The sequence below is a fragment of the Pleurodeles waltl genome, chromosome 11 (genome assembly GCF_031143425.1).
Source record: "Pleurodeles waltl isolate 20211129_DDA chromosome 11, aPleWal1.hap1.20221129, whole genome shotgun sequence".
NCBI lineage: Eukaryota > Metazoa > Chordata > Amphibia > Caudata > Salamandridae > Pleurodeles > Pleurodeles waltl.
This window is the reverse complement of record NC_090450.1, coordinates 340133176-340160521: the sequence shown is the minus strand read 5'-3', so window position 1 is coordinate 340160521 and position 27346 is coordinate 340133176. Positions and strand designations below refer to the sequence as shown.

General features: G+C 46.9%; 1 protein-coding gene across 3 annotated transcripts in view; it reads left to right on the top strand.

Moving 5' to 3' along the window:
- FARP2 (FERM, ARH/RhoGEF and pleckstrin domain protein 2) overlaps positions 1–27346 on the top strand; it is a 1575889-nt gene that overhangs the window by 1311034 nt on the left and 237509 nt on the right. For all 3 annotated transcript variants that reach the window (XM_069213633.1, XM_069213634.1, XM_069213632.1), the window contains one exon: positions 19360–19467. In XM_069213633.1, the coding sequence (XP_069069734.1) occupies positions 19360–19467 (108 nt within the window). The remainder of the gene's footprint in view (positions 1–19359; positions 19468–27346) is intronic.

Below are 27346 nucleotides of genomic sequence, written 5' to 3'. Positions count from 1 at the left end.
TAGACTGGATACGACCGACTCTCTGGGAAGATCAGTTGCATCGACGGTGGCATTGAGATGGCACACCTGGTTGGGAACATCTGGCTTTTCAGAGGATGTCCAGCAATCCTTGAAGGATATGCCCTTTGATGGCATACGTCTCTTCGGAGACAAGGCGGACTCGACGCTGGAGCACTTTAAAGATTCCCGAACCACGGCCTGGTCCCTTGGGCTCACGCCGGCACCTAGACCCCAGGAGTCAGCCTTTCGGCCCTTTTGTTGCTACTTAAGGGGCACCCTACTGCGTTCTTCTCCCCCTGGCCACCGACACGCGCATGCTAGAGAGCCCTTGCGCGGACGCGGGATCCCACGCCCCCGGGGATGAGGGAGCCAGCGGGTCGCCCAGTCCACCCCCTCTTCAGCCTCCAAGCCTTCCTAGTCCGCAGGTACATCAGGAGCCAGTGGGTGGCAGGATACGCCATCACCTGCCCCAGTGACAATCCATTACCTCGGACAGGTGGGCCCTCCAAATTGTCAGAAGGGGCAACTCCATCCCCTTCTAGACATCTCCTCCAGCCATGCCACCTTCATATAATCAGATATCGGAGGATCATATGGCGCTTCTCCGTGAGGAAGTACAAGCCCTTTTGGCCAAAGGAGCTATAACAAGGGTTCGATTGCCAGAAGTAGGTCGTGGTTGCTATTCCCGCTACTTTCTGGTGCTGAAAAAAGACATAGGTCTTTGCCTATATTAGATCTTCGGTCCCTCAATCTCTTCCTCAAAAAGGAGAAGTTCAAAATGTTGACATTGGCTTAGGTCCTACCTGCCCTGGATCCCGGAGACTGGATGGTAGCGTTGGACTTGCAAGACACATACTTCCATATCCCTGTCTTGCCGGCCCACAGATGTTACCTACGATTCGTGGTAGGTCACAAGCACTTTCAGTATACAGTGCTCCCCTTTGGCCTTACCAGTGCCCCTCTGGTGTTCATGAAAGTGGTGGTAGCTCATCTACGCAGGGGTCCCAGTCTTCCCCTACCTCGACGATTGGCTGTTGAAGATGAACTCGCCCCAGAGAGTCATCTCCCACCTCCAAACTATGGCGAACCATTTGCATTCGCTGGGGCTCACTATCAACATGCCAAAGTCACACCTGACTCCTTCTCAGACGCTCCCTTTCATCAGAGCTGTTCTGGATACAGTGCAGTTTCAGGCATATCCTACTGAAAAGCGAGTCCAGGATATTCAGGCTATGATACTGATGTTTCATCCTCTGTCTTGGATTTCGGTGAGAATTACACTGAGGCTGCTAGGCCTCTTGGCCTCCTGCATCCTGCTGGTTCAAAATGCCAGATGGCATATGAGGGCTCTGCAGTGGGAAATGAAGTTCCATTCGCCGCAGCATCAGGGGAATCTCTCCAACAAGGTCCAGATCTCGGAAGGGACTGCGAAAGACCTGCAGTGGCGGTTAAGGAATCAGGATTGGGTGAAGGGCAGATCCCTCTCCTTTCCCCTACCAGATCTTGCGGTCATGACAGATGCGTCACTCCTGGGATGGGGTGGCCACATGGGAGAGGCAGAGATCAGAGGCATCTGGTCTCCGGCAGAAACCGGGCTCCATATCAATCATCTGGAGTTCTGAGCGATTCAGCTAGCATTGAAAGCATTTCTTCCCTCAATCAAGGGGAAAGCAGTGCAGGTGTTCACAGACAACACCACTGCCATGTGATATTGCAACAAACAAGGCGGAATGGGGTCGTCCACCCTTTGTCAAGAGGCCCTTCGCCTCTGGACTTCGCTGGAACATCAGGGCATTTCCCTTGTGGTTCAACACCTGGCAGGCTCCTTGAATGCCAGAGCAGGCAAACTCATCCGAGGATGCGTGGTAGACCACGAATGGCGTCTCCATCCGGAGGTGGCGCAAGGTCTCTTCCTGCAGTGGGGAGAACCTTGGTCAGACTTGTTTGCCTCCGTAGAGAACACGCAATGTCAGCTGTTTTGCACGAAGGAGTTTCCAAGGCGGCACTCGCTCGGCGATGCTTTGTGTCGTGAGTGGAATTCAGGCCTTCTGTACGCCTTTCCGCCTATACCGCTTCTTCCCAGAGTTCAGAAGAAGATCAGGCAAGACCCAGGCCCAAGTAATACTGGTGGCTCCGGACTGGGCACGAAGAGTCTAATATCCTGATCTTTTGAACATGGGCTAGTTCTTCCAGTCAGACTGCCCTTTCGAGAGGATCTTCTATAGCAGCAGCAGGGGAGGGTCTTCCACCCGAACCTGTCAACTCTGCGGCTTCATGCGGGGAGATTGAGCGGTGACAGTTGAAGTCTTTTGACTTACCACCTGAAGTCTGTGACGTTATCTCGGCAGCCAGGTGTCGCTCAACCAAAACTGTATACGTCTGTCGGTGGAAGAAATTTCTAGCAGGGTGCATCGACAATTCTGTTGATCCTCTTTCTGCTCCTCTTTCTCAAGTTTTTCTCTTTATTCTTTCCCTTGCCCGGCAGTGTTCTTCCACCTTGGGCACTCTTAAGGGATATCTCTCTGCTATCTCTGCTTTCTTGAGGTTACCAGATCAGCCTTCCTTATTTAAACCTCCCATAGCTGGGAGGTTTCTTAAAGGCCTCACACATCTCTTTCCTCCTATCCCATTCATCATGCCCCAATGGGATCTCAACCTGATCTTAACATACATTATGTGTACCCCGTTTGAACCGCTTCACAACTGTCCTCTAAGGCTCTTAACTATAAAGACTGTCTTTTTAGTTGCCATTACTTCTGGCCGCAGAGTAAGTGAACTCCAGGCTCTGTCATCTAAGCCACCTTTTCTTGCCATACATCCTGACAAAGTGGTGCTTTGCATGAGGGCTTATTTTCTACCTAAGGTAGTGACACCCTTCTGTGTCTGACAGTCCATCACTTTGCCTACCTTTTATGCACCCCCACATCCCTCTCATGAAGAGAAGAGACTCCACCGTCTAGACCCAAAAAGAGCGTTGGCCTTCTATCGTGATCGTACCAAAGACTTCCAGGTGGGCGATCAACTCTTTGTGGGATATGTGGGTGCAAAGAAGAGGAAGGTGGTGCAGAAGAGGACCATTTCATAATAGGTAGTCTTATGCATCAAAATCTGCTATGGTCTGGCTAAAAAGCAACCCCCTAAAGGTTTGCGAGCTCACTCCACCAGAGCTACTGCTGCTACCACAGCGCTAGCATGGGGCGTTCCAGTCCTAGATATTTGTCAGGCAGCAACGTGGGCATCCCTGCACATTTTTACTAAACACTACTGCCTAGATAATCCGGTCCGACGGGACAGCTACTTTGGATGTTCGGTCCTGCAAGACTTTTTGGTGTGATCTTGGTTTGCAGCCCACCACCGGGTCATGGTATTGCTCGGGTATCTATTCAAAGGTAAGGAATCTGCAACTAGAAGTCTCTATCGGATATACAAGTTACTTACCTTCGGTAACAAAATATCTGGTAGAGGCATATTCTAGTTGCAGATTCCTTACCGACCCGCCCATCCTCCCTACACTGCGAACTGATTTCTAGGGACAGGAACTTCCCCTTAAGGGCCCTAGTTTTTGCGCACCACTCTGTGTTCTTCATGGCGCCGTGATACTGGATTGGAAAGTCGTGAAAAGAAACTGACGTCAACGCGCCGGGGTGATGCCTTTATATGACTGCAACGTCATCACGGTGAGCACGAAGCCTGTGGAGTCGACCGACGCCACCTGACGGCGTGCGGAGGTACTGCTCAAAGAAAAATCTCCAGATCCGGTCTGATGCCTGGGGAAATTCGAAAATAAGATTTATACCTGACCTGACTGTCTTTCATTGTTATCTCAAGTACACTAGGGCGTTATCAATTCAGTCAAACTGTAATCATTCTTCGCACTGACCACCAGCTGTGACAGAGCTTTCCAACTAAAAAGTGCATCTTAGAATTCTTTTAAGCCTCGTTTATCCAAATAAACCAAAATGTACATTCCAAGTCTTCCTCAGCCTATAATTTTATGTCACCTGACTATTTCCATTCTGTCTCATTAGACTAAAACCTTTATCCTACCTGACCTCATCCCCGCTTCACTTGGGTCATTCCAAGAGCAATAACTGCGGGTGGTCCTCCTCCTATTGCATCTCTATACAGCATAGTGACAAATCACTATCAAAATTGTAGTCTTGGTGTTGCTATTAGGGAAATTGTGCATTGCCAGTTTTCTCTTATGATTTATAATTTTGTTCATTTCAAAATATTCACTCTTGGGTAAAAAAAAAAAACATATATGCAGTAAATGTCACACCGGCTGCAATGGCGCATGTGCCTTTATGGTTAGACTTTCCACTCAAACGTTATTTTTTGTTTTGCTAATAACTTTGGCTCCTTTGGAACATTCTACACAGAACTTTCCAGAAATTAAAGGTTAAATCACATTGGTTTTTATAAGGCATATTTTGTGCAGATCTGTCAAGCAGGAGAGAGAAAAGGAAGGCCCCAAAAGTGACATTTCCCATTGGCTTCTTTGCACCTCAATACAGAACAAGCACTGACAAAGCCAACAGGTTTTGCCTCTGTGAAATCTATTGTTTTTTACAGTGTTTTTAGGCACGATAACAGTATCGCTAGCTGCTGTGCATCATGTCTTAAAGTTAAATAAAAAGGCACTATGCTGTGGTAATCGCTGTCCGTGTCATAGTTCGTTTTTAAAAAAACGTTAAGCCATGTTTCACAATACCTAGGCCCTCTGTTCAACCTGTCTTAAAAAAAATATGGGTAACCTTTAAGATTTTTTTAAACATAAAAGATTTCGCAAGCGCTGTGCAGGTGAAACCTAAAAACGAGCTAAACTACTGTCCTGATCGTATACACGCGTGCCACTTTCCCTTAAACAGTCGCAGAGCAAATCTACATGCCAATCTCCAGTCTATTCTTATACAACCCCACATTAGATGCATCTGTTAATGAAAACACAATTTCACGCTGAAAATCTACTACGTGACCACTAGAGTTCGCTGTCATGCTAAATATTAACGTCGATCGAATAAATATGTTCGTAATTCTCACACACCAAATATGAGTGGACTGCATTTTATTTTCTAATATTCATCTCTTTCATACCCGGGAACACGTGATGGTAGAGCCAGAAATCAGTGTAGTTTTACCACTCGGTCATGCCGAGATGGCGCAAAATACCCCTAGACAAATTTCTTCAACAAGCAAGAATCCTAAAAAAGGCCTGGCCGAGCAAGGACAACAAGTGGAAGGAGACTAATAATAGAAGCGGTTCTTGGGCCTGAGGCCAGTCTTCAATGCATGTCGAGGGAGGTGCGGAGGAGGCATTGACAAGCTAAGACCCATATAGGAGCCAGAGAATGGTAAGTAGAGGAATGTGGAGACCACGTGTGAGCCAGCCAATGGTGAGTAATGTGATGTAGGAGCCAGCCAATGGTAATTCAAGGTACGTAATGGGTGGGCTCTAAGCTCCCTATACGTTTATTTTTAAATAACATTAAAGATTTGGCATGCACAGCGCAAGGGTAGTGCAGGCCAAACCCTAAAAAAAAAAAACACTGGGAATTACACCAATCTTGGCATGTAGATATAACTTTGCTTGATTTCAGGTAAATCCATTAAGTAGTTTTCCAGAAATTAGCATTTAAGAAGTGTTCCATTATGGTCATGAAATGATTATGTTTTAGAGATATTGTGAAAGTTAATCCTCTGCCCTTTAGCCATTTTAATAATTTTTCAACAAGGCAGACCCAATGATCACTGGGGACCTGGGGCAGTAATTAATACAAAAAACACATTTAGCAGTACTTTAGATGCAAAGTACCAAATAGCGAATAACATTTATTCAAAGGGATTTATGAAAAACATTTTCAAGGCACATAGTGGCACAGAAAATATTGGTGAGAAATAAATACACTCGATGCTATCTTTAGAGGTGATACACTCAAGTAATAAATCGTGATCAACAAGTGTATCAACAAAATATTAACCACACGGCCTGTTAAAACAAGTTCTCAACAATCATATAGGGTTCATAGATGTTTTTAAAGGCGATAGGTATGCAGTCGCTAAAGGAGAGGGTACTCCTGACAAGCCTCAGGAAGAAGGTGGGTAGGAATGGCCTGAGATGGAAATATGCTGAATACCCATTCGGGACTCCAATCGGCCTACAGTGGAAAGCATGCATGTGGTCTATGTCTCATGGCTGACTGCCAGATTCCTTCACAGGGCTCACATCAGCCCAAAATTGGGGAGGCACTGGTAGCGCTAAATGGCAACATGGAGTCCTTTCAGGACAGTGAGTTTTCCAGCTCCGTCATTCCCACCCACACTGTTCCTGAGGCTTGTCAACAGGGACACCTTCCTTGGCAACTGCATTACCTTTTCTAATTTCTCTCTCGGGATCATATCTCCCTGACTCCTGATGATGATCCCACCATTTTTATTGGGATCGAAATGCCATTGACTCTAAAAACAGAGACGTTTTAAGGCATATGGGCAATTGCCTTCAATAAAAATAAGGCTTCAATAATGCACTCTAAAAACATTTTCTCGAGTGTTTCAACGTTTGTTCCTACAACTCTGCTCGAGACACAATGAGAGCAAAATTAAAGAAATACCACCACACCAGCTAGTGTGTAAGCCCACTACACTCAAGTAAAGGAAAAACACCCACAAGGGATCTTTCCTGATTTTTAAACATCGTCTCAAGCGAAACAAAGATTTCAATGTAGATCAGTCTGTGTTTGTTAATTGTGAACTCTCTGTTTGAGTCCGAATTATTAATTTATCTATGCATCCAACATAACATTTTCTACTGCAAATAGGAGATGAATCGCTTGTGTTTCCTGAAATGCATTGAAGGAGCATATAATTCTATTGAATTGAATGAATAGATGTAATTAGAACTAAGATGAATGTTTTATGAAGTGTGATTCATATGGGGCAGGGTGAGCCTACCATGACCCGCAGCCCCATTTTGGGGGCCTAAAGGCACCTCTGATAATAAAATTAGAATTAAAAAAAGTGTGAATCTTATGTGAATTCTTGAATCCTAGACCTTCCATGGATCCTGCGGACACACCTGAGGTCTCAAGATCCACACATTATGCATTTTGTTTAAAATAATTTGGAGTACTGCAGCTGTGCTTAGCATAGCCTTTGGCTTCTGGTGCAGGACCTGGGTGATAGCCATACCATGCCTCCAACTCCAGCTGCTCACTGGCGAAGGCTATGTTTGTTGAGCCTGGACATCTTGGACATCTGTTGCTGGTTGGATACAGGCCTGACTGAAGGACAGGTGTTGCTGCAAACTGCACACAATCAAATGCAAGTGGCATATAGGGGTGGCCACCTGAGGTGGGTTGGGCACAGGGCATGACTGATACGCAAGCCAAGTGGCTAACCCAGCTTGCGCAAGGCAAAAGGCCATGTACTACGAGGGTTGCGCAGCGGTGCTGACCATAAATAGGTTTGATGCCAGGAACAGTTAGATGTGGTGTATGAAGAAAAAGTCCAAGACGTTCATTGAAAATAACATAGGTTGCAATGGTTATAAGTCCTTTAACATATGTTTTCAAAACTCATACATTCACTGAAAAAGTAAAATTTACATACATTTATGGTTATTAAACACAACCAAATAACTACAGAATTTTACCAGATGTGATTATCTAAATTAATCATAACTTGCGCTCCGCCATACGCTGCTTATGACCCTACATATGATGTCGCTCATGTTAAGTGGCATCACTGATGACATCTCAAAAGACATCATTGAGAACTGATATCATCATTGATGGTAGTGCTGTTGACATTAGACTAAGTGCTATTAAAAGAAATAAGAAAATGAGATTACGGCCAGATGCAGCATGGATTAACTGTAGAACAATGGATGGGGAGGTCTTGCATACAGCCAGGCTTCTGGGCCAATCAACACTTTGTATGGCCAAAAACCATATGCAGTGGAGGTTGGCTGCTTCCAAGTAGTTGGGTTGAGGGGTGGGTCTTTCCTTAGTCTTGCCTCAGCTGATAAACCCCACTGAAGGCAATGTGCAGCAGAGGTTTGGCAGCTAACAAGCATTTCACTGCAGATTCTGACTGAATGCCAGGTCCTGGTGCAAACCCCTGTTGCACACTGATCATGGTTTTCTGCAGCATGGATTGGCCACCTGTGTGGGTTGGGTGCATGGCTTCTCCATGGCCAAGCCCTGCTGTGCACAGCCAAAGGCCATATGTAGAGGGGAGCTGGTCGCCTGGGTAGGTTTTAGTTCATGGTTTGGTGTGAGGGCCAGTACCTTTGGCTAACCTGGCTAGTGTCATAGGGGTTGGCCTCCTGTGCAGGGTTGGGCTCAGGGCCTAGCTGTGGATTGGGCCCTGCAGCCTGACCTGAAAGCTGTGGATTGGGCCCTGCAGCATTGGTTTGCTGCCTGCAGAGGGATGGCAGCAAGGAATGACTAACTAGTCCATGTCCTGCACCCAACTTCGCTGCGTAGTGTCGAAGGTCTTACACAGAGTCAGTAGTCACTCATGGAGCCCTGGACACAGGGTCTGGCCCTGTAACTAACCTTGCTGCACATGGCTAAAGGCAGACTGTTTTTACCTCTGGATGCTCTCATCAATGATGTCACTTGAGATGTCATCAGTAGCATCATTAAACATGTCATCAGCAATGCCTTATGGCCCTTCATTTTATTATTCAGGGCCTACGGACCAAGGTCTGGCATCCTGTATTGATGGCAGACGGACCAAAGTCTGGCATTCTGTATTGATGGCAGAAACATTTATCCTGATGTTGAGGCTTCTGTTCACTAATCTGGTTCTGGGTTTGTGAGAAAAACACAGACGATGGGAGAAGTGATCAGAGAAAACAAATCCCTTTTCCAACGGGATTTGAATATTTATTGCATTTTGGTGCTCTGTGAAACCGTGTTTGTGGAATTCCGTGGATTAGCTTTCCAGATATTTCTAAATATTAATCTCTTCATGCTCAACCCACAAATTATTTTGAATGCTAATGTCTCTGGCACGTTTGAGTGAATGTACATCAAATCAAGCAAGGCACTTCCTTGAGTAAAGTTCTACATTCATGCCACATTTGGTGTGGGTATGTTTTTCTCTGTCAAAGAGCAAAAAAGTCCTTTGGAAATTAAAATGTCACTTTTGGGACCCCCACCATCATTCCTGTTTGGCCCCTACTTGACAGATCTGCTCGAAACTTGCCAAAAACAACTCAAAGTGGATGTACTTTATTTTTTTGGAAAGATTTGTAGGGTACCTGTGGAACAAGGGGACCAAGTCCAAAAGTCACAAGCAAGTCGGAGATGGGCAGATGCCCAGGAAATGCCAGCTGCGGGTGCAAAGAAGCTTCGACTGGACAGAAGAAGCTGAGGTTTCTGCAGGAACGAAAAGGGCTAGAGACTTCCCCTCTGGTGGACGGATCCCTCTCGCCTTGGAGAGTCGTGCAGAAGTGTTTTCCCACCGGAAGGACGCCAACAAGCCTTGCTACACGCAAATCGTGCGTTTGGCGTTTTTGGACGCTGCTGGGGCCCAGGAGGGACCAGGAGGTCGCAAATTGGACCTGCAGAGAGAGGGGACGTCGAGCAAGACAAAGAGCCCTCACTGAAGCAGGTAGCACCCGGAGAAGTGCCAGAAACAGGCACTACGAGGATGCGTGAAACGGTGCTCGCCGAAGTTGCACAAAGGAGTCCCACATCGCCGGAGACCAACTTAGAAAGTCGTGCAATGCAGGTTAGAGTGCCGTGGACCCAGGCTTGGCTGTGCACAAAGGATTTCCGCCGGAAGTGCACAGGGGCCGGAGTAGCTGCAAAGTCGCGGTTCCCAGCAATGCAGCCCAGCGAGGTGAGGCAAGGACTTACCTCCACCAAACTTGGGCTGAAGAGTCACTGGACTGTGGGGGTCACTTGGACAGAGTCGCTGGATTCGAGGGACCTCGCTCGTCGTGCTGAGAGGAGACCCAAGGGACCGGTGATGCAGCTTTTTGGTGCCTGCGGTTGCAGGGGGAAGATTCCGTCGACCCACGGGAGATTTCTTCGGAGCTTCTGGTGCAGAGAGGAGGCAGGCTACCCCCACAGCATGCACAAGCCGGAAAACAGTCGAGAAGGCGGCAGGATCAGCGTTACAGAGTTGCAGTAGTCGTCTTTGCTACTATGTTGCAGGTTTGCAGGCTTCCAGCGCGGTCAGCGGTCGTTTCCCTATCAGAAGGTGAAGAGAGAGATGCAGAGGAACTCGGCTGAGCTCATGTATTCGTTATCTAAAGTTTCCCCAGAGACAGAGACCCTAAATAGCCAGAAAAGAGGGTTTGGCTACTTAGGAGAGAGGATAGGCTACTAACACCTGAAGGAGCCTATCAGCAGGAGTCTCTGACGTCACCTGGTGGCACTGGCCACTCAGAGCAGTCCAGTGTGCCAGCAGCACCTCTGTTTCCAAGATGGCAGAGGTCTGGAGCACACTGGAGGAGCTCTGGACACCTCCCAGGGGAGGTGCAGGTCAGGGGAGTGGTCACTCCCCTTTCCTTTGTCCAGTTTCGCGCCAGAGCAGGGGCTAAGGGGTCCCTGAACCGGTGTAGACTGGCTTATGCAGAATTGGGCACCTCTGTGCCCAACAAAGCATTTCCAGAGGCTGGGGGAGGCTACTCCTCCCCTGCCTTCACACCATTTTCCAAAGGGAGAGGGTGTCACACCCTCTCTCAGAGGAAGTTCTTTGTTCTGCCATCCTGGGCCAGGCCTGGCTGGACCCCAGGAGGGCAGCTGCCTGTCTGAGGGGTTGGCAGCAGCAGCTGCAGTGAAACCCCAGGAAGGGCAGTTTGGCAGTACCCGGGTCTGTGCTACAGACCACTGGGATCATGGGATTGTGCCAACTATGCCAGGATGGCATAGAGGGGGCAATTCCATGATCATAGACATGTTACATGGCCATATTCGGAGTTACCATTGTGAAGCTACATATAGGTAGTGACCTATATGTAGTGCACGCGTGTAATGGTGTCTCCGCACTCACAAAGTTCAGGGAATTGGCTCTGAACAATGTGGGGGCACCTTGGCTAGTGCCAGGGTGCCCTCACACTAAGTAACTTTGCACCTAACCTTTACCAGGTAAAGGTTAGACATATAGGTGACTTATAAGTTACTTAAGTGCAGTGTAAAATGGCTGTGAAAATAACGTGGACGTTATTTCACTCAGGCTGCAGTGGCAGGCCTGTGTAAGAATTGTCAGAGCTCCCTATGGGTGGCAAAAGAAATGCTGCAGCCCATAGGGATCTCCTGGAACCCCAATACCCTGGGTACCTCAGTACCATATACTAGGGAATTATAAGGGTGTTCCAGTAAGCCAATGTAAATTGGTAAAAATGGTCACTAGCCTGTTAGTGACAATTTGGAAAGAAATGAGAGAGCATAACCACTGAGGTTCTGATTAGCAGAGCCTCAGTGAGACAGTTAGTCACTACACAGGTAACACATTCAGGCACACTTATGAGCACTGGGGCCCTGGGTTACCAGGGTCCCAGTGACACATACAACTAAAACAACATATATACAGTGAAAAATGGGGGTAACATGCCAGGCAAGATGGTACTTTCCTACAATTAGCTTTCCAGATATTTCTAAATATTAATCTCTTCATGCTCAACCCACAAATTATTTTGAATGCTAATGTCTCTGGCACGTTTGAGTGAATGTACATCAAATCAAGCAAGGCACTTCCTTGAGTAAAGTTCTACATTCATGCCACATTTGGTGTGGGTATGTTTTTCTCTGTCAAAGAGCAAAAAAGTCCTTTGGAAATTAAAATGTCACTTTTGGGACCCCCACCATCATTCCTGTTTGGCCCCTACTTGACAGATCTGCTCGAAACTTGCCAAAAACAACTCAAAGTGGATGTACTTTATTTTTTTGGAAAGATTTGTAGAGAATTGTTGAACTTCGCCAAAATTATTATGAAACTGTCTTTTATTGAAAAGTCTGACCTAAACATATAAAGTATAATATATAACATTTATGCAATGCTATTGAAAATTAATGTCACAATTTTATGTTATTTAGAGCAACTGTGTTTGTAAACACACATTTATTACTACAATGCAGATGTCACATTCAACATTATTAGCCAAGTACGGTGAAAAGTCGTGGAAAACACTGTTTCTGCCTCACAGATTGCACGGTGCAATGACTTGGCACTTGTTAACAGCTCTGCTAATAGCCACCATGCCTCTTCAGAATGATTTTACATAACTGTATGCATTACTTTGAATCGCGGTGTTGGTGAAATATCTTTGTTTAAACCGAGTACATGTAAAAAAAAAAATGCCATGTCATAACCGTGAATACAGATATGCAGATGTGAGGGCTGTAACCCAAGAGAGGCATTATGTAAAACCTTACTGTTGCTATGCCAGGATCTGTGTCCCCACTTCATTCGGGGCCTCCCTTGACCCCCCCCATCTTGAAGTAGGTGGGGATTCTTCTTACAGAGAGAGCTCCAGCATTAGTCACTCAGTCGATATGTGAAAGTATCACCTGTGTGGCAAGGAAAAGGTCAGGGCTAGTTTCAGTGATGTAACAATGTCAACCCTTCCCCAGGGTCTGTAATTTCTACCGCTTGGAGGAGATTTTTGCTTCAGCCTTCTATGCCTTCCCAGTCGAAGATCATGTGACCATGTTAAATCTCTACAAGGGGATATTTCCTATCCTTCTCGCCTGACCTCGAGGAGGTCAAGTGTGTTTCTAAAGAGCTTGTAAAGCGTGGTAGTCTAAAGTTTTGAGGAAATCTTGCAGCCCTTCACTGTTTTTGCAGAGCCCTTTCTCCCATTCAACATAGCTCTCCCAGATTCTATAATGACTACATGGATGAAGCCTTTTAAAGGCCCAGCAGTCCACAGGTAGATTGTCCCATGCACTTTTTGCCCTCCCACCCATAATAGGAGAGTGTGATGGTTGTCATCCTCCTCAAAATAAAACCCTAAACCCTAAACTTTCTTTTGGTTGCAACAAATTGCCTCATGCATCATGCCTGCTCGATCAGCTAATGCCAACTGCCTTTTGGTACAATGGTTACCCTGCTAGAATACATTAAGAAGCCTTTCTCTGACCTGGTGGGTGACATCTTGAATGCACCGCTTTCTGGCTTTGACTCTGCCGACACTATTGTACGGGTATGGAGGTGCAGCTGTGACAATGCAGTGGCATGGTTTGATGCTTTCCACTCATTTTTTTGGGTGGACGTCCCAGCCATGTTTATGGAAATTCTCTGTTATGAAGAGTGACTATCAAGAGAAAGCCAGCTCTTCCTTGGAACATCTTAAGAACAGCAGAACTGTGGCCCGAGACCTTCACCTGGCCTCCCTTGCAGGGCAATTCCACCCACAATATTAGAAGTTCTGTTGTTATTCTTGAGCCGGGCAGTTCAGGCAATGGCAACATCTCAGCTTGTCCAAACACCTCAGCAGATGTATAGTTTCTTTTGAGATAGGACTGGATCTAGAAGGCTTCATCAGAAGCAGCAGTGGACTCTATTTCCTGTGCCTTTGTGGGCGCTGCCACCTAAAACCTCTCTGACTCCTCCCCCTGACATCACCATCTACTTGTGTGGGGAAGGTCTTTTATTGTGTCACCAGTTGCTAAGCAATTGTGATGGATCCACTTGTCATTGAGCTGACCTTAACCCCCTCCTTCCTTCAGAGCATGATCACACCTTTATCTTGGAGGCACAAGTCCTTAACTTACTGGTTAAAGGCTCCTTAGAACTCCTACCTCTGGCATGGTGGGCAAAAGAATGATGGATTGGGATGCGGCCCGAGCAATTGCCAGTGGCTGAGATTAATTCAAGCATTCCATCGATCACCTTGTTGTTTTTGTATTTGCCGCCCTAAGTGCACCATGTATTCCCAGATGTGAGTAGCAGGCTCACTGCCCCACTGGATTCAAGTTAGCCTTGCTGAAGAGGGGTGACGACCCAAAACCAGCCCCATGATGCTTGTTTCCAGTCCAGAGAGGACCTGATCTGGCAGTTCGGGCTGGACTGTTTCCATGGGGAGCAGGGTCAAGACTGATTTTAATATGGCTCGGTCTCAACTGGTGTGGCATGGTGGCCAAAAAAACAGTGGATTGGAATGCGGCCCAAGCTATTACCAGTGGCTGAGATTAATTCAAGCATTTCATCCACCACCTTGTTGTTTTGGCACTTGCCACCTCTGGAAGAGAGGCACACAGGATGTTATCCCCTTTACTTCCTGGTCCCCAAGATAAACCTCTTATGGATCTCCACCTTCTGAGCCCTTTCAATCGGCTGTACGAGTTCAATATGCTGCCCCTAATTTGGGTCCTTTTGGCTTTGAACTTGGGAAACTAGTTGGTGTTCCTGAGTTTCAAGATGCTTATTTTCATCATCCTCTCGTCTCTGCACACAGGCGCTATTTAACTGTCATGGTGGGGTCTCAACATTTTCAATTTGCAGACGTTCCATTCAGAATGATGATAGCCCCCTACCTCAAAATGGAAGTTCATTTATTTCCATGCTTGGATGTCTAGCTATTGAAGCAGATTCTTGGAGGTTAATCCGGGAACATCTGATGAGTCGTATCCATGATCTGAGCACTTTCATCAATGTCCAGAGGTCACACCTCATTCATACACAGAAGCTTACTTTTACTGGGGCAATGCTTGACACAACAGTTGAAGTATTTCCTCTTCCTAGGAAGATGATTGGTATTTTCGAGATGATTCCATTGTGTCTGAATTCAGCCTGATCCTGATCTAACATGCCTTGTGCCTACAATGCTTCTTTGCCTTGTGGATCCTGTTGGTGCCTCATGCCAAGTGGTGGATGAGAGTCCAGTAGTGCCCGAGGACGCAGTGGTTACAGCATCAAGGGAGCCTTTCAGCTCAAATACCGATTTCCCAGTTGGTGCACCAGTATCTGCACTGATGGATGGACCCCTCCAATTGCCTGAGGGTTCACCCTTTCAAACCTCTACAAGCTCAAGCTATGATCACCTTGGATGCCACCTCACTGGGCTTGGGGACTCATCTGGGCAAACTGGTAGCATGAGACCTTCCATGTCGATGCAGTGTCTACACATATGTGACTGAGCTCTGGACAGTCTGTTTTGACCTGATGGCCTTTATATATTACATTTTAGGTTTGTAATGTATAAATTCAATTGGACACACCGCCACAGTCCATTATGTAAACAGACCGGGTGATGTGGGGCCATGGACCCTATATTCCGTAGTTGTAGAAGGGGGTACAGCCACATGGAATCTTTCCAGTGGTGACTTACCTAACAGGTTCTCTCAATCTGAAGGTTGATGCTCTCAGCTGCTTAAGTTGTTTCTCATTAGAGGACCCTGAGGTGACCCAGGTGATCTTCTCCTGATTGCAGTGTCCATAGCTGGATCGCTTTGCCACGATCCGAAGTGCCCTCATTTGTGTGCCAATCACTATGCTCTGAATGGTTCCCTGGGTTGCCTTCTGGTTCAGCTGATCTCAGGGCCTGCCAAGATCACTGCAGAAGGAACAGTGGGAACAATCACAACTCACTCCGCTCTGTTCTGATGGATTGTGTGCTCTTCTTTCTGGAAATTCACCATTGACATGAGATGAATCTAGATCTTGCAACTTACTCTTTTGAACCACTGCAACTCAATGATTTTGAAAATAGTACAGATAAAAATATTTAGTGAGATCTTATATATATCTGTGACCGAATTAACCAAGATTATTTTTTTAAACATTGGAGTACCAGTACTGATCTAATCTAGTTCAGCCTGAGGAAGCCGAAAAGTGTTCCTGTGAAACACATGTTGGCTGGCTGTAATTCAAAAACCTTGAGTATAGAGTTGAAATTAGCATGCGTAAGGATTTCAATCCATATCTGTTGGATAACATTTTAAGGAATGTTGTGAATTCATTTTGCAATTTCCTCTGTTTCACTGAATTATAACCACTTGAAAGGAAGGCAAACATTTGGGAACGAGAAGAAATGTTGTCACTGCCAAAAGTCGAACTATTAATCTGAGGACAGTAATTTTGCCTTTTGACATAGGAACACTTTCAAGTGACAATTAGACTGATGTGTGTTGTTACAGTAGTGTGTTTTTACATTGATCTTTGTGTAAAGTGAAATAAAATTTACACAGTTGAAACTTAGAGAAAAACAGCAAATTTGCTGTCCCCTAAAAATAGAGTTGTCTCCAACGTAGAAAGACATAAGTCATCCATTAATAACAAGGACCATTTTATAAGCACCAGGAGACTCCAGCTGAAGTAAAAGTGCGATAGACAAAAAACCTTAAATGAATAAATAATTACATTCTTCCCTTCCACTCTCTTTTATTGTTCCTTAGTGGGATTTGAACCTTGTATTTACTTTTTTTGTTAGCGTCCCCTTTAGAGCAGTTACACAGCTGCCCATTTCAGCTTCTTACTCTGAAAACATTTTTATAGATAGCAATTGCTTCTACGCTCGGAATCAAATAACTTTAGGTCCTTTCTAGTTCACCCACTCTACAGTTTCCCATGTAGATAAATCAGTTCTTTGTACCTGCCCATTCTTCTTCCTCATAAGGCCGAGTCTATCAGTCTTCAAACCTTTCTTTCTCTGCATCCTTATCAGTGTGAAGGAATAAATGCTTAGACTGGACCCAGGTGTGTGGTGTCCCCCTACATTGCCCATGCTGGACAGGGCAGAGTGGATGATCAGCTCTTTTGTGGGATTTCCTGGAGCTAAGAAGAGCAAGGCGGAGACCATTTCATGTTGGCGCATCCTCTGTATCAAAATCTGCTGTTTGCTGGTAAGAAAGACCCACTGGAGGGCATTTTTGTTAATTCCATTGGGACATTTGCTGCTTCCACAGCTCTTGCCAGAGGAGTCACGTCGGTGACATCTGCCTGGTAGATGTTTGGTCATCGTAGCAAAGCACTATTACCTCACATCGGAGGCACACAGTGACGGGCAATCTTCCCAAGCTTTGCTACATGGTTTCTTTGGTTAACCTGCATTAATCCATGCCCACCACTTCACCCTCAAGGAGGTACTGCTTTGGGATTCATTCACAAGGAGAGGATTCTGTGGGGAGGTGCATCCATCAAAAGAGAAAGTTACTTCGGTAACAATATTTGTCTTGGATAAATAATAGTAGCGCAGATCTTGTATTCCTCCCACTCCTTCTCAGTGACCTGGTTTGTGAGTAATACGATCCGAAGGTATGCAGACATATTGTGTTCTGTTATTGTTGCTGTTGTGACTGTCTGTTCCTCTCCAGACTCCTCAATGAGCAGTGGAAGAAATATGGGGGACTGATGTCAACCTGCGCGCTAGCGCATAATAGACTGCAGTGACGTTACATTCTGAGGCGCAGTCCTGGCTGGACTCAAGTGGGGCTGCCTGGCAATGCTGGAGAGTCATTATTTGGAAAACGTTTTTAATGACAATCTGAAGCCCTTGAGGAGTATTCATAAGGTGAAGAATCTGAAGGAAGATTATGTATTAACCAGATATCAGAAATGTACCTTTTTCATTAGTACAGTTGTTTACAGATACCATTATTCAGCCACATATAATTTTACTAGCATGGCATAAATATAGAATGCCCTGAAATGTATCCTTCCCAATCGACATAGATCCGATGTGCCTTCTTTGAGGCCCTATACCAAATTACTGTTAAAAAGTGTGTCTGCTTACTTTAGAGTAAACATTAGTACACAACATTCTGTGTTTGAAAAAGCACCACTATCAATCAGGTCTCTATAATGTGCTACATTCTTTTAACCATCCGGCACCTCTTATTTAAACTCACCTTCTTCTCCATTAAACATTGTGATAAATCCCAGGTTCACTTCCTTCTTTTCTGTCTCGACCAAATCAGATAACATTTCACGTTTGCTTACCACCTCATCAAACATCCTATTAAACTGCAACAACTCAATTTCTTTAGACTGTAATCCTTATTCCACCTGATCGAAATTTGTGAGCGGTTTCACAAAATGTGCTCAATTTTAAGAAATTATGGATGTTACGGAAAATATTTTTTGCCAGTGACTTTTCTACTAGTGGATATACCTCACGTGATAAATTCGTGTGAGATACCAATAGAAGAACCAGTCTCAACTAGTCTCCAGTAGGGAAATTCATGAAAAATATGGTGTTTTGCAAAATGGCGAAAATGTCACACTAAATTCAGATTTTCTACGAGATTACACCGGCATAACACCAGTTTCACCCAGGGTTAGTAATACCAATTTATGTTATTAAGGAAACTGCAACAGTGTAGGGTAGCTGAAGTAAAACAACAAGGTTTTTATCATCGTCTTTATTCCTATACATTGCCTGACCGTAACTCTTTGCCAGCATATATGAAACCAAGATTCATTTTGCGTCAGGCTTTCCCCTGCCTATGATATCATCCATCTTAATTTCCAAAAAAATGAAATCGATTGATGTAAGTTTCTATCTCTTGCTCTACTCTTAGTACCAAAACCGCTGCAGATTCATTTCCGGTCCAAGAGCCACCTTAAGTCCAGTATTACGATGAGGCAGGGGCACATATCCCACCTGCTTTCTACACTCATTTTTTCAACAAAACCAAGAACCTATCTTACATTTGGCTATGTTACTTAATGTGTACCAAAATTAACATCTGTATTATTGCACGTTTGATCTTTGTGCCACATCACCATCAAACTACAATGTGTATCAAAGTTCACCTCTTTGTTTCATTTCCTTCACTCCATGAATAATATTTGGCCTCTGAGTCATTCTGTATTGTTTTCTCTTCAACCAAGGACCGTATCCCACTGCATTTATAATGTCAACCGATTTTAATTGACCCAAAATGCAACCTACGGACCTCCGTATCAACTTTGTGCCTTCTCCAGTGACACAACAGCAGTCTTCAACTTGACCACCACTGGATTACCCATCAAGCGAAGATCTCACACTAGTCCCTCATCCAACCCACGCTCAATCACACAGAATTCAACAACATTTTATTTCGGTAACACTCTTGGCATCAGGCGAGCCCAAACTAGTACTCATGCTAACCTTGCTTCTTCCTCTGTCTCTTAGCGATGCTGTCATGTCGAGCAGCTCAGATGTTGTATCGTTCATTTTGGTGCCTGTGGCACAGTCCTTCTGTTACCCTGCTCTGTGTGAGTTTGGCTTTATACATACCCTATTTCTCTTGCTGTACTCTTATATCCTCTATCCTATTTGTGGCATTTTGTCAGTGCTGCAGTTGTAGGGGTCCCCTGTTTGTTGGAACTTTACCTGAAAATGTAGGAAAAGATGGCACTAGAAGCACAGGTGGGGGTGTTTGAATATTAATTGTCTGTTTTCTTTCTGTTTGACAGAACCAACTCTCTGGGTACCTGCTGCGGAAGTTCAAGAACAGTAATGGCTGGCAGAAACTTTGGGTGGTATTCACCAACTTCTGCCTGTTCTTTTACAAGACCCATCAGGTAGAATTTACTGGGGAGCGAGGGGTGGATGTCATTGTTTCAGAAAAATTGTAAAAGATTTAAAACACCATCTTTGAAATATCTATGCTGCTTTAGTGGCTTTGTGAATGATATGATATAAGCAAAGTTTGTATGTGGTTTAATGATCTGATAGAGGCTTCTAGTTGTAGATTCCTTACCTTAGAATTTTCCCCAAGTGTCAGACTGGATCCAGAGGTTTTTCTTCAAGCAATACCCTTGCACGTCGGTAGGTTGCGTCTGTCGACTCCACAGGCGTCATAAGTGTTGTGGTCACCATGATGACGTTGGGAGTAGTACATAGACGCTATCCTTGCGCAGTGACATCAGTTCTTTCTTTCCGCACTAGGCGCTGATCCAGAGAGAGCTACCCTGGCTATTTTTTGGCCGAATTGGACCATTTTGTCAAAGTTTTTGTGTATGATTTTGGTGCGTCGAGATGTCCCCGAAGACCATGTTCAAACCTTGTGAGGACTGCCATCGGACGATTTCAGTGACGGATCCTCATCGCATTTGTCTGAGGTGCCTCGAGTGCAACCAGGAACAAAAGTCGTGCTCAGAGTGTCGGACCATGCACCCGAAAGCTTTGAGGGAGTGGTCCCTAAAGCTAATGGTGGCCCGGCACTTGACTCCGCGTAGGTCCCAGTCTCACTCGAGAGGAAGGTCTCAAAATCGGTCGCGGAATCATCACCACTCGTCTTCTTCGAAATCTTTGGGTCAAGGTAAGAAGAAGAAGAAGTTGAAGAAGTCCCATCTCTCTCCGACTACACCCTGTCGCTCGGCCGACGTGACAGGGGACGAGCGTCCACGCACCAGGCCTCCATCCTTGGAGCCTGCGTCTGGGCCGACTCCACGCTTCCCTGAGTTAGCCGGAGCGACCCCCACCCAACTGAAGGAGTTTTACGAGGCCGTGCGCCTCATCTTTGGGCGGGCCGACCCCGATACAGCGCCTTCGAGCCCAAGGGGTTCAGCTGAGGGCCTTCGGGTTCCGCGCAGGCGACTTCGGCCCCGGCCACCGAGGTCACCTCCGGATTAGTGCGCGGATCCGCACCAGCGCCGGTCACACCTTCGAGACCTTCCCTGGCGCCAGGTCAGTTATCGACGCTCCTGACGTCGGTAGTGCCCACTATTGACGGCGACCCAATTCTTATCCCCGACAACTCTGAGTCAGAGCGGAGTCGGCCGCCGCTGCCATCTGCTTCAGTGGGGCCTATTTGCCCGAGGTCAGATTCTGAGGGGTCCCTGGACCCTTATGAATACCAGGATGACCCTGCTATGGACTGGGCGCAGGATTTGGGTGAAGCCAGTGGTCTGTGGCTATGGCGGAGGGAGTTACTTACAGTATGGTGGTCAGTAGGGCAGCTGAGGTCCTCGGCCTTGAGCTACCCACTGTAGAAGTCAGGTCTAAGCTCCTAATGGAGGTGCTTCAGCCTGGGGCTTCTACTTCAGAACCCCTTTTACCACTCAATGAGGCCCTCACCAATGTCCTTTTGGGTACATGGTCCAAACCCAACACAGGGGCTACTGTGAACAGGACTATTGCTCGCCGCCATAGGCCTGCACCGAACGACCCAAAATTCCTGTCCCAACACCCCACGCCTGAGAGTCTTATTATCCAGGCTTCCTCTTCTTCAGGCGCGTTCCCTTCCGCACCCCTGGATAGGGAATCCAAAAGGCTGGAACAATTTGGCAAGAAGTTGTTTTCTTCCTCCAGCCTCGCACTGTGGTCTGTGACCACCGCATGTCTTTTGGGCCGTTATACCCACTCCCTGTGGGATAAGTTTGCGCAAGTCCTGCCACAGATACCGGAGGAGGCCCGTGCTATCGTCTCCCAAGCAGTGAAAGATGGGAGAGACACAGCGAAGTTCACTATCGGTTGTGGGCTGGATACGACTGACTCTCTGGGCAGATCGGTTGCAACGACAGTGGCCTCACAGCACCACGCCTGGTTACGCACTTCTAGCTTCTCAGGGGATGTCCAACAGTCACTCATGGACATGCTCTTTGATGGCACCCGTCTCTTCGGAGACAAAGCAAACTTGGCCTTGGAAAGATTCAGGGATTCCCAGGCTATGGCTCGGGCCTTTGGTCTTTCCTCTGCCACTCGCCCACCACAGTCCGCTTTTCGTCCCTTTCGTGGACACGGAAGGGGTGCCCTGTTGCGTCCTCTACCCAGCCACTGTGCCATGCACGCTGCCCAACCTATGCGTGGCTGAGGAATCCCACGTGGCCATGGGACATGGAACCAGAGGTCTGTCCAGTCCACCTCTGCCCCCACTGCAGTCTCCAAACTCTCCTAGTCCGTCCCCTCACTCCCACCCAGTTGGTGGCAGGATCCGCCATTACCTGCCCCATTGGGAACATATCACCATGGACGGGTGGGTTTTGCAGATCATTTGGAAGGCTACTCCCTCCCTTTCGAATCTGCACCACCACACATGCCACCATCCTTCCATCATCTTCTGGAGGATCATTTGGTGCTTCTCCGCCAAGGGAGCTATAGAAAGGGTCCCTGTGCCAGAAGTAGATCGTGGTTGTTTTCCCGCTGCTTTCTGATACCAAAGAAGGACAAGGGCTTGTGTCCTATCCTAGACCTTCGGGGCCTGAACTACTTCCTCAAAAAGGAGAAATTCAAAATGCTCACCCTGACTCAGGTTATGTCTGCCTTAGACCCAGGAGACTGGATGGTAGCGTTGGACTTGCAGGACGCTTATTTCCACATCCCCATCCTGCCTGCCCACAGACGTTACCTACGATTCATGGTAGGTCACGAGCACTTTCAGTTTACGGTGCTCCCTTTCAGCCTTACCAGTGCCCCTCGGATGTTCACGAAAGTGATGGCGGTTGTAGGAAGTTGGCTCTGTATATACTATTTCAAAGTAAGAAATAGTGTGCACAGAGTCAGAGGGTTCCCCTTAGAGGTAAGATAGTGGCAAAATTAGATAATTCCAATGCTCTAATTTGTAGTAGTGTGGTTGAGTAGTAGGCTTATCAGAGGGTAGTGTTAAGCATTCGTTGTACACACACTCAAAGACTTAAATCCAGGCCAATAGTTTTTATATAGAAAAATATATTTTCTTAATTTATTTTAGAACCACAAGATTCAAGATTTGAAGTAAATACATAAAATGCAAGGTACTCCACACAGGTAAGTAAGGAACTTTGAATTATAGCAGTAACATACACAGTACAGGTTAAAATGGCAATACGCTATTTTAAAAGTGAACAAAGTGCAAAAATCAACAGTTCCTGAGGGAGGTAAGTAAGGTTAAGTTTCTGAAGTAAGTAAAGCACTTACAAGTTCAGTTTCCTGGGCATAGGCAGCCCACCATTGGGGGATCAAGGCAACCCCAAAGTTACCACACCAGCAGCTCAGGGCCGGTCAGGTGCAGAGGTCAAAGAGGTGCCCAAAACACATAGGCGCCCATGGAGAACAGGGGTGGTCCGGTTCCATTCTGCCAGCAGGTAAGTACCTGCGTCCTTCTTGGTCCTTTAGTCCAGGGCAGTCCTCTGAGGCTTCAGAGGTTGCTGGTCCCTGTCGGATGCGTCGCTGGTTGCAGGTTTTCGAATTTGGAGGCAGGCCGGTAGGGCTGGGGCCAAAGCAGTTGTCGTCTTCCTCCTTCTCTGCAGGCTTGTAGGTCAGCAGTCCTTGTTTCTTCAGGTTGCAAGAATCTGATTTCCTGGGATCTGGGGTGACCTTAAATAATGAATTTAGGGGTGTGTTTAGGTCTGGGAGGGCAGTAGCCAATGGCTACAGTCCTTGAGGGTGGCTACACCCTCTTTGTGCCTTCCCCCTGTGGGGTAGGGGGCACATCCCTAATCCTATTGGGGGAATCCTCCAAACTCAAGCTGGAGGATTTCTAAAGGAAGGGGTCACCTCAGCTCAGGACACCTTAGGGGCTGTCCTGACTGGTGGGTGACTCCTCCTTGTTTTTCTCATTATCTCCTCCAGCCTTGCCACCAAAAGTGGGGGCAGTGGCCAGAGGGGTGGGCATCTCCACTAGCTGGGATTCCCTAGGGCGCTGTAACAAAAGGGGTGAGCCTTTGAGGCTCACCGCCAGGTGTTACAGTTCCTGCAGGGGGGAGTGAGAAGCAGGTCCCCAGGGTGGCATAAGACATGCTGTAGCCCTTAGAGACCTTCCCTGGCATCAGGGCCCTTGGTACCAGGGGTACCAGTTACAAGGGACTTATCTGAGTGCCAGGGCTGAAGCAAAGGTACAGTTTTAGGGAAAGAACACTGGTGCTGGGGCCTGGTTAGCAGGGTCCCAGCACACTTTCAATCAAAACTTAGCATCAGCAAAGGCAAAAAGTTAGGGGTTAACTATGCAAAGGAGGCATTTCCTTACAGCGGTGGTTGCAGCTCATCTACGCAGGTTTGGGGTCTCAGTCTTCCCCTAGCTCGATGACTGGCTGTTGAAGGCGCCTTTGTCCCAGACAGTTGTATCCCACCTTCAGACTACGGCGAACCTCCTGCACAAGCTGGGGTTCACTATAAACATGCCGAAGCCACACCTGACTCCCTCTCAGGCGCTCCCTTTCGTTGGAGCTGTTCTGGATACAGTGGAATTTCAGGCTTATCCTCCCAACTAGCGAGTCCAAGGCATTGAGGCTATGATTCCGATCTTTCAGCCTCGGTCTTGGGTTTCGGTGAGACTGACTCTGAGGCTGCTGGGCCTCATGGCCTCCTGCATCCTGCTAGTAACTCATGCCAGATGGCATATGCGGGCTCTGCAGTGGGACCTGAAGTTCCAGTGGGCGCAGCATCAGGGAAATCTCTCCGACATGGTCCAGATCTTGGAGGGGACTGCGACAGACCTGCATTGGTGGCTTTCGAATCCAAATTGGGTCAACGGCAGATCCCTCTCCCTTCCCCAACCAGATCTCTCTATAGTGACAGATGCGTCACTTCTGGGTTGGAGCGGCCACATGGGAGAGGCAGAGATCAGAGGTCTCTGGTCTCCAGCGGAGTCAAGACTCCACATAAATATGCTGGAGCTCCGGGCGATCAGGCTTGCGTTGAAAGCATTCCTTCCCTCTCTAAAAGGGGAAGTGGTGCAGGTGTTCACGGACAACACTACCGCCATGTGGTACTCCAACAAACAGGGCAGGGTAGGGTCCTGGACCCTTTGTCAGGAGGCACTATGCCTCTGGACATGGCTGGAACATCAGGGCATTACCCTGATGGTTCAACATCTGGCGGGCTCTTTCAACGACAGAGCAGACAGACTCAGCAGCTGACGCACAGTCGATCACAAATGGCGTCTCCATCCGGAGGTGCCACAAGGTCTCTTTCTCAAGTGGGGAGAGCCTTGGTTAGATCTGTTCGCCTCCGCAGAGAACGAGCAATGACAGCTGTTTTGCTCGTTGGAGTTTCCAAGGCGGCACTTGCTCGGAGACACTTTTCATCTAGAGTGGAGCTCTGGCCTCCTTTATGCCTTCCCGCCTATCCCTCTTCTGCCCAGAGTTCTCAAGAAAATCTAGTACGACCGGGCCCAAGTTATCTTGGTGGCTCCAGACTGGGCTCGAAGAGTGTGGTATCCAGAGCTATTGAGCATGTCCATCGATCCTCCACTCAGACTGCCTCTTCGGGCGGATCCTCTGTCGCAGCAACAGGGAACGGTTCTCCACCCGAACCTGTCCAACCTCCGCCTTCATGCGTGAAGATTGAGCGGCAACAGTTGACGGCATTTGCTCTTCCACCCGAAGTCTGCAATGTTATCTTGGCAGCCAGGCGTCCATCGACTAAAACTGTATACGCCTGTCGGTGGAATACATTTGTGGCATGGTGTACCAACAAATCTGTTGATCCCCTTTCTGCCCCTCTGTCAGAGGTTCTTCTGTTCATTCTTTCTTTAGCCCAGCAGGGCTCTGCTTTGGGCACCCTTAAAGGGTATTTGTCTGCCATTTCCGCCTTTCTTAGGCTACCTGATCAGCCCTTACTCTTTAAATCTCCTATTGTGAGTAGGTTCTTAAAAGGGCTCACCCACTTATTTCCTCCCACTCCATTTATCATGCCTCAGTGGGATCTTAATCTTGTACTTACTTATTTGATGTGTACCCTCTTTGAGCCAATGCATAATTGTCCCTTGCGGCTCCTTACATTCAAAACTGTCTTTCTGGTTGCTATAACCTCTGCTCGCAAGGTGAGTGAGCTTCAGGCCCTTTCTTCAAAACCTCCATACTTGTCTGTACACCCTGATAAAGTGGCGTTACGCACTAGAGCTTCCTTCCTTCCTAAGATGGTTACACCATTTCATGTAGGCCAGTCCATCACTTTGCCTACCTTCTAGGCACCCCCACATCCTTCCCTTGAGGAGGAGAGACTCCACCATCTGGACCCAAAAAGGGCATTGGCGTTCTACCTCTATCGTACTAAAGATTTCCGAGTGGACGATCAACTCCTTTTTGGCTATGTGGGTGCGAAGAAAGGGAAGGTGGTGCAAAAGCGTACCATCTTTCGATGGATGCTTCTTTGCATCAAAATGTGCTATGCTTTGGCTAAAAAGCAACCTCCTGAAGGCTTGCGTGCTCATTCTACCAGAGCAACTGCTGCTTCCACTGCGTTAGCACACGGAGTTCCTGTCCTGGACATCTGTCAGACAGCTACGTGGCCATCCCTGCTCACGTTTGCTAAGCATTACTGCCTGGATAGTCAGGTCCGTTGAGACGGCTACTTTGGTCATTCGGTCCTGCAGGACTTTCTAGTATGATCTTGGTTCGCAGCCCACCACCGAGGATGGCATTGCTTGGGTATCTATTCTAAGGTAAGGAATCTGCAACTAGAAGTCTCTATCAGATGTACAAGTTACTTACCTTCGGTAACGAAATATCTGGTAGAGACATATTCTAGTTGCAGATTCCTTACTGCTCACCCATCCTCCCTGCTTGCAAACTGATTTATAGGGGCTGGGATTCCCCCTTTCAGGTCCTTAGATCTGGCACAACAGTCTCAGTGTTCTTAGCGGCTCTGAGATCTGGGGTGGAAAGTTGTTAAAAGAAACTGACGTCACTGCGCAAGGGCGGCATCTATGTACTACTCCCGACATCATCATGGCGACCACGACGCCTGTAGAGTTGACCAACGCTACCTACCGACGCACAAGGGTATTGCTCAAAGAAAAATCTCCTGTTCCAGTCTGACGCCTGGGGGAAAATTCTAAGGTAAGGAATCTGCAACTAGAATATGTCTCTACCAGATATTTCATTACTGAAGGTAAGTAACTTGTACATTAATGTGATTTTTCTTTACAATTGGTCACTGTGCCACACGTTAGCGAACAATGTTCCTCATTCCACAGTGTGATATTTCTTCAGCTCTGCAGCTCTTATCCTTATTTAGTTTCTGGTATAAGGTACCTGTCATTCTTTCTCCCATAAACATGAATTAGATATTTATATAATATGACCTATTGTATCCAGTGGGATGTCCAGCTTGTGGAGCTGCCAACAACTTTATTAAAAAAAATAGCTACAAAAATAGCAGTGGATGTGTGTATGTAGCTAATAGTGTGCTATTCATTCATGCCTACACCTCACTTCCAGTGGACTTTTCTCCGTGCAACCACCTGCATGGTGCTAGGGTGCGGGGTTATCCGCCTGATTTTGCATTGTTGATTGGGCCATTAGCTGCTTTTTCCTTACTGTTGGGGTATCTTTCTTCAGACATAATGCATTAATGTTTAGCTACTGCTTTTTGCCATCCTTTTCTACACTTTGACTTTCATTCCATCTCATCTTGCAAACTGCTTGGAAAGGCCTGGCAGGGTATCTCAGCTGTAGGGATGCAAAAACAAAAGCCAAGAAGGACCTTGAAACTATTCTAATGAAACGGTACAAAGAGCAATGGAGGTCCAAGGACCCC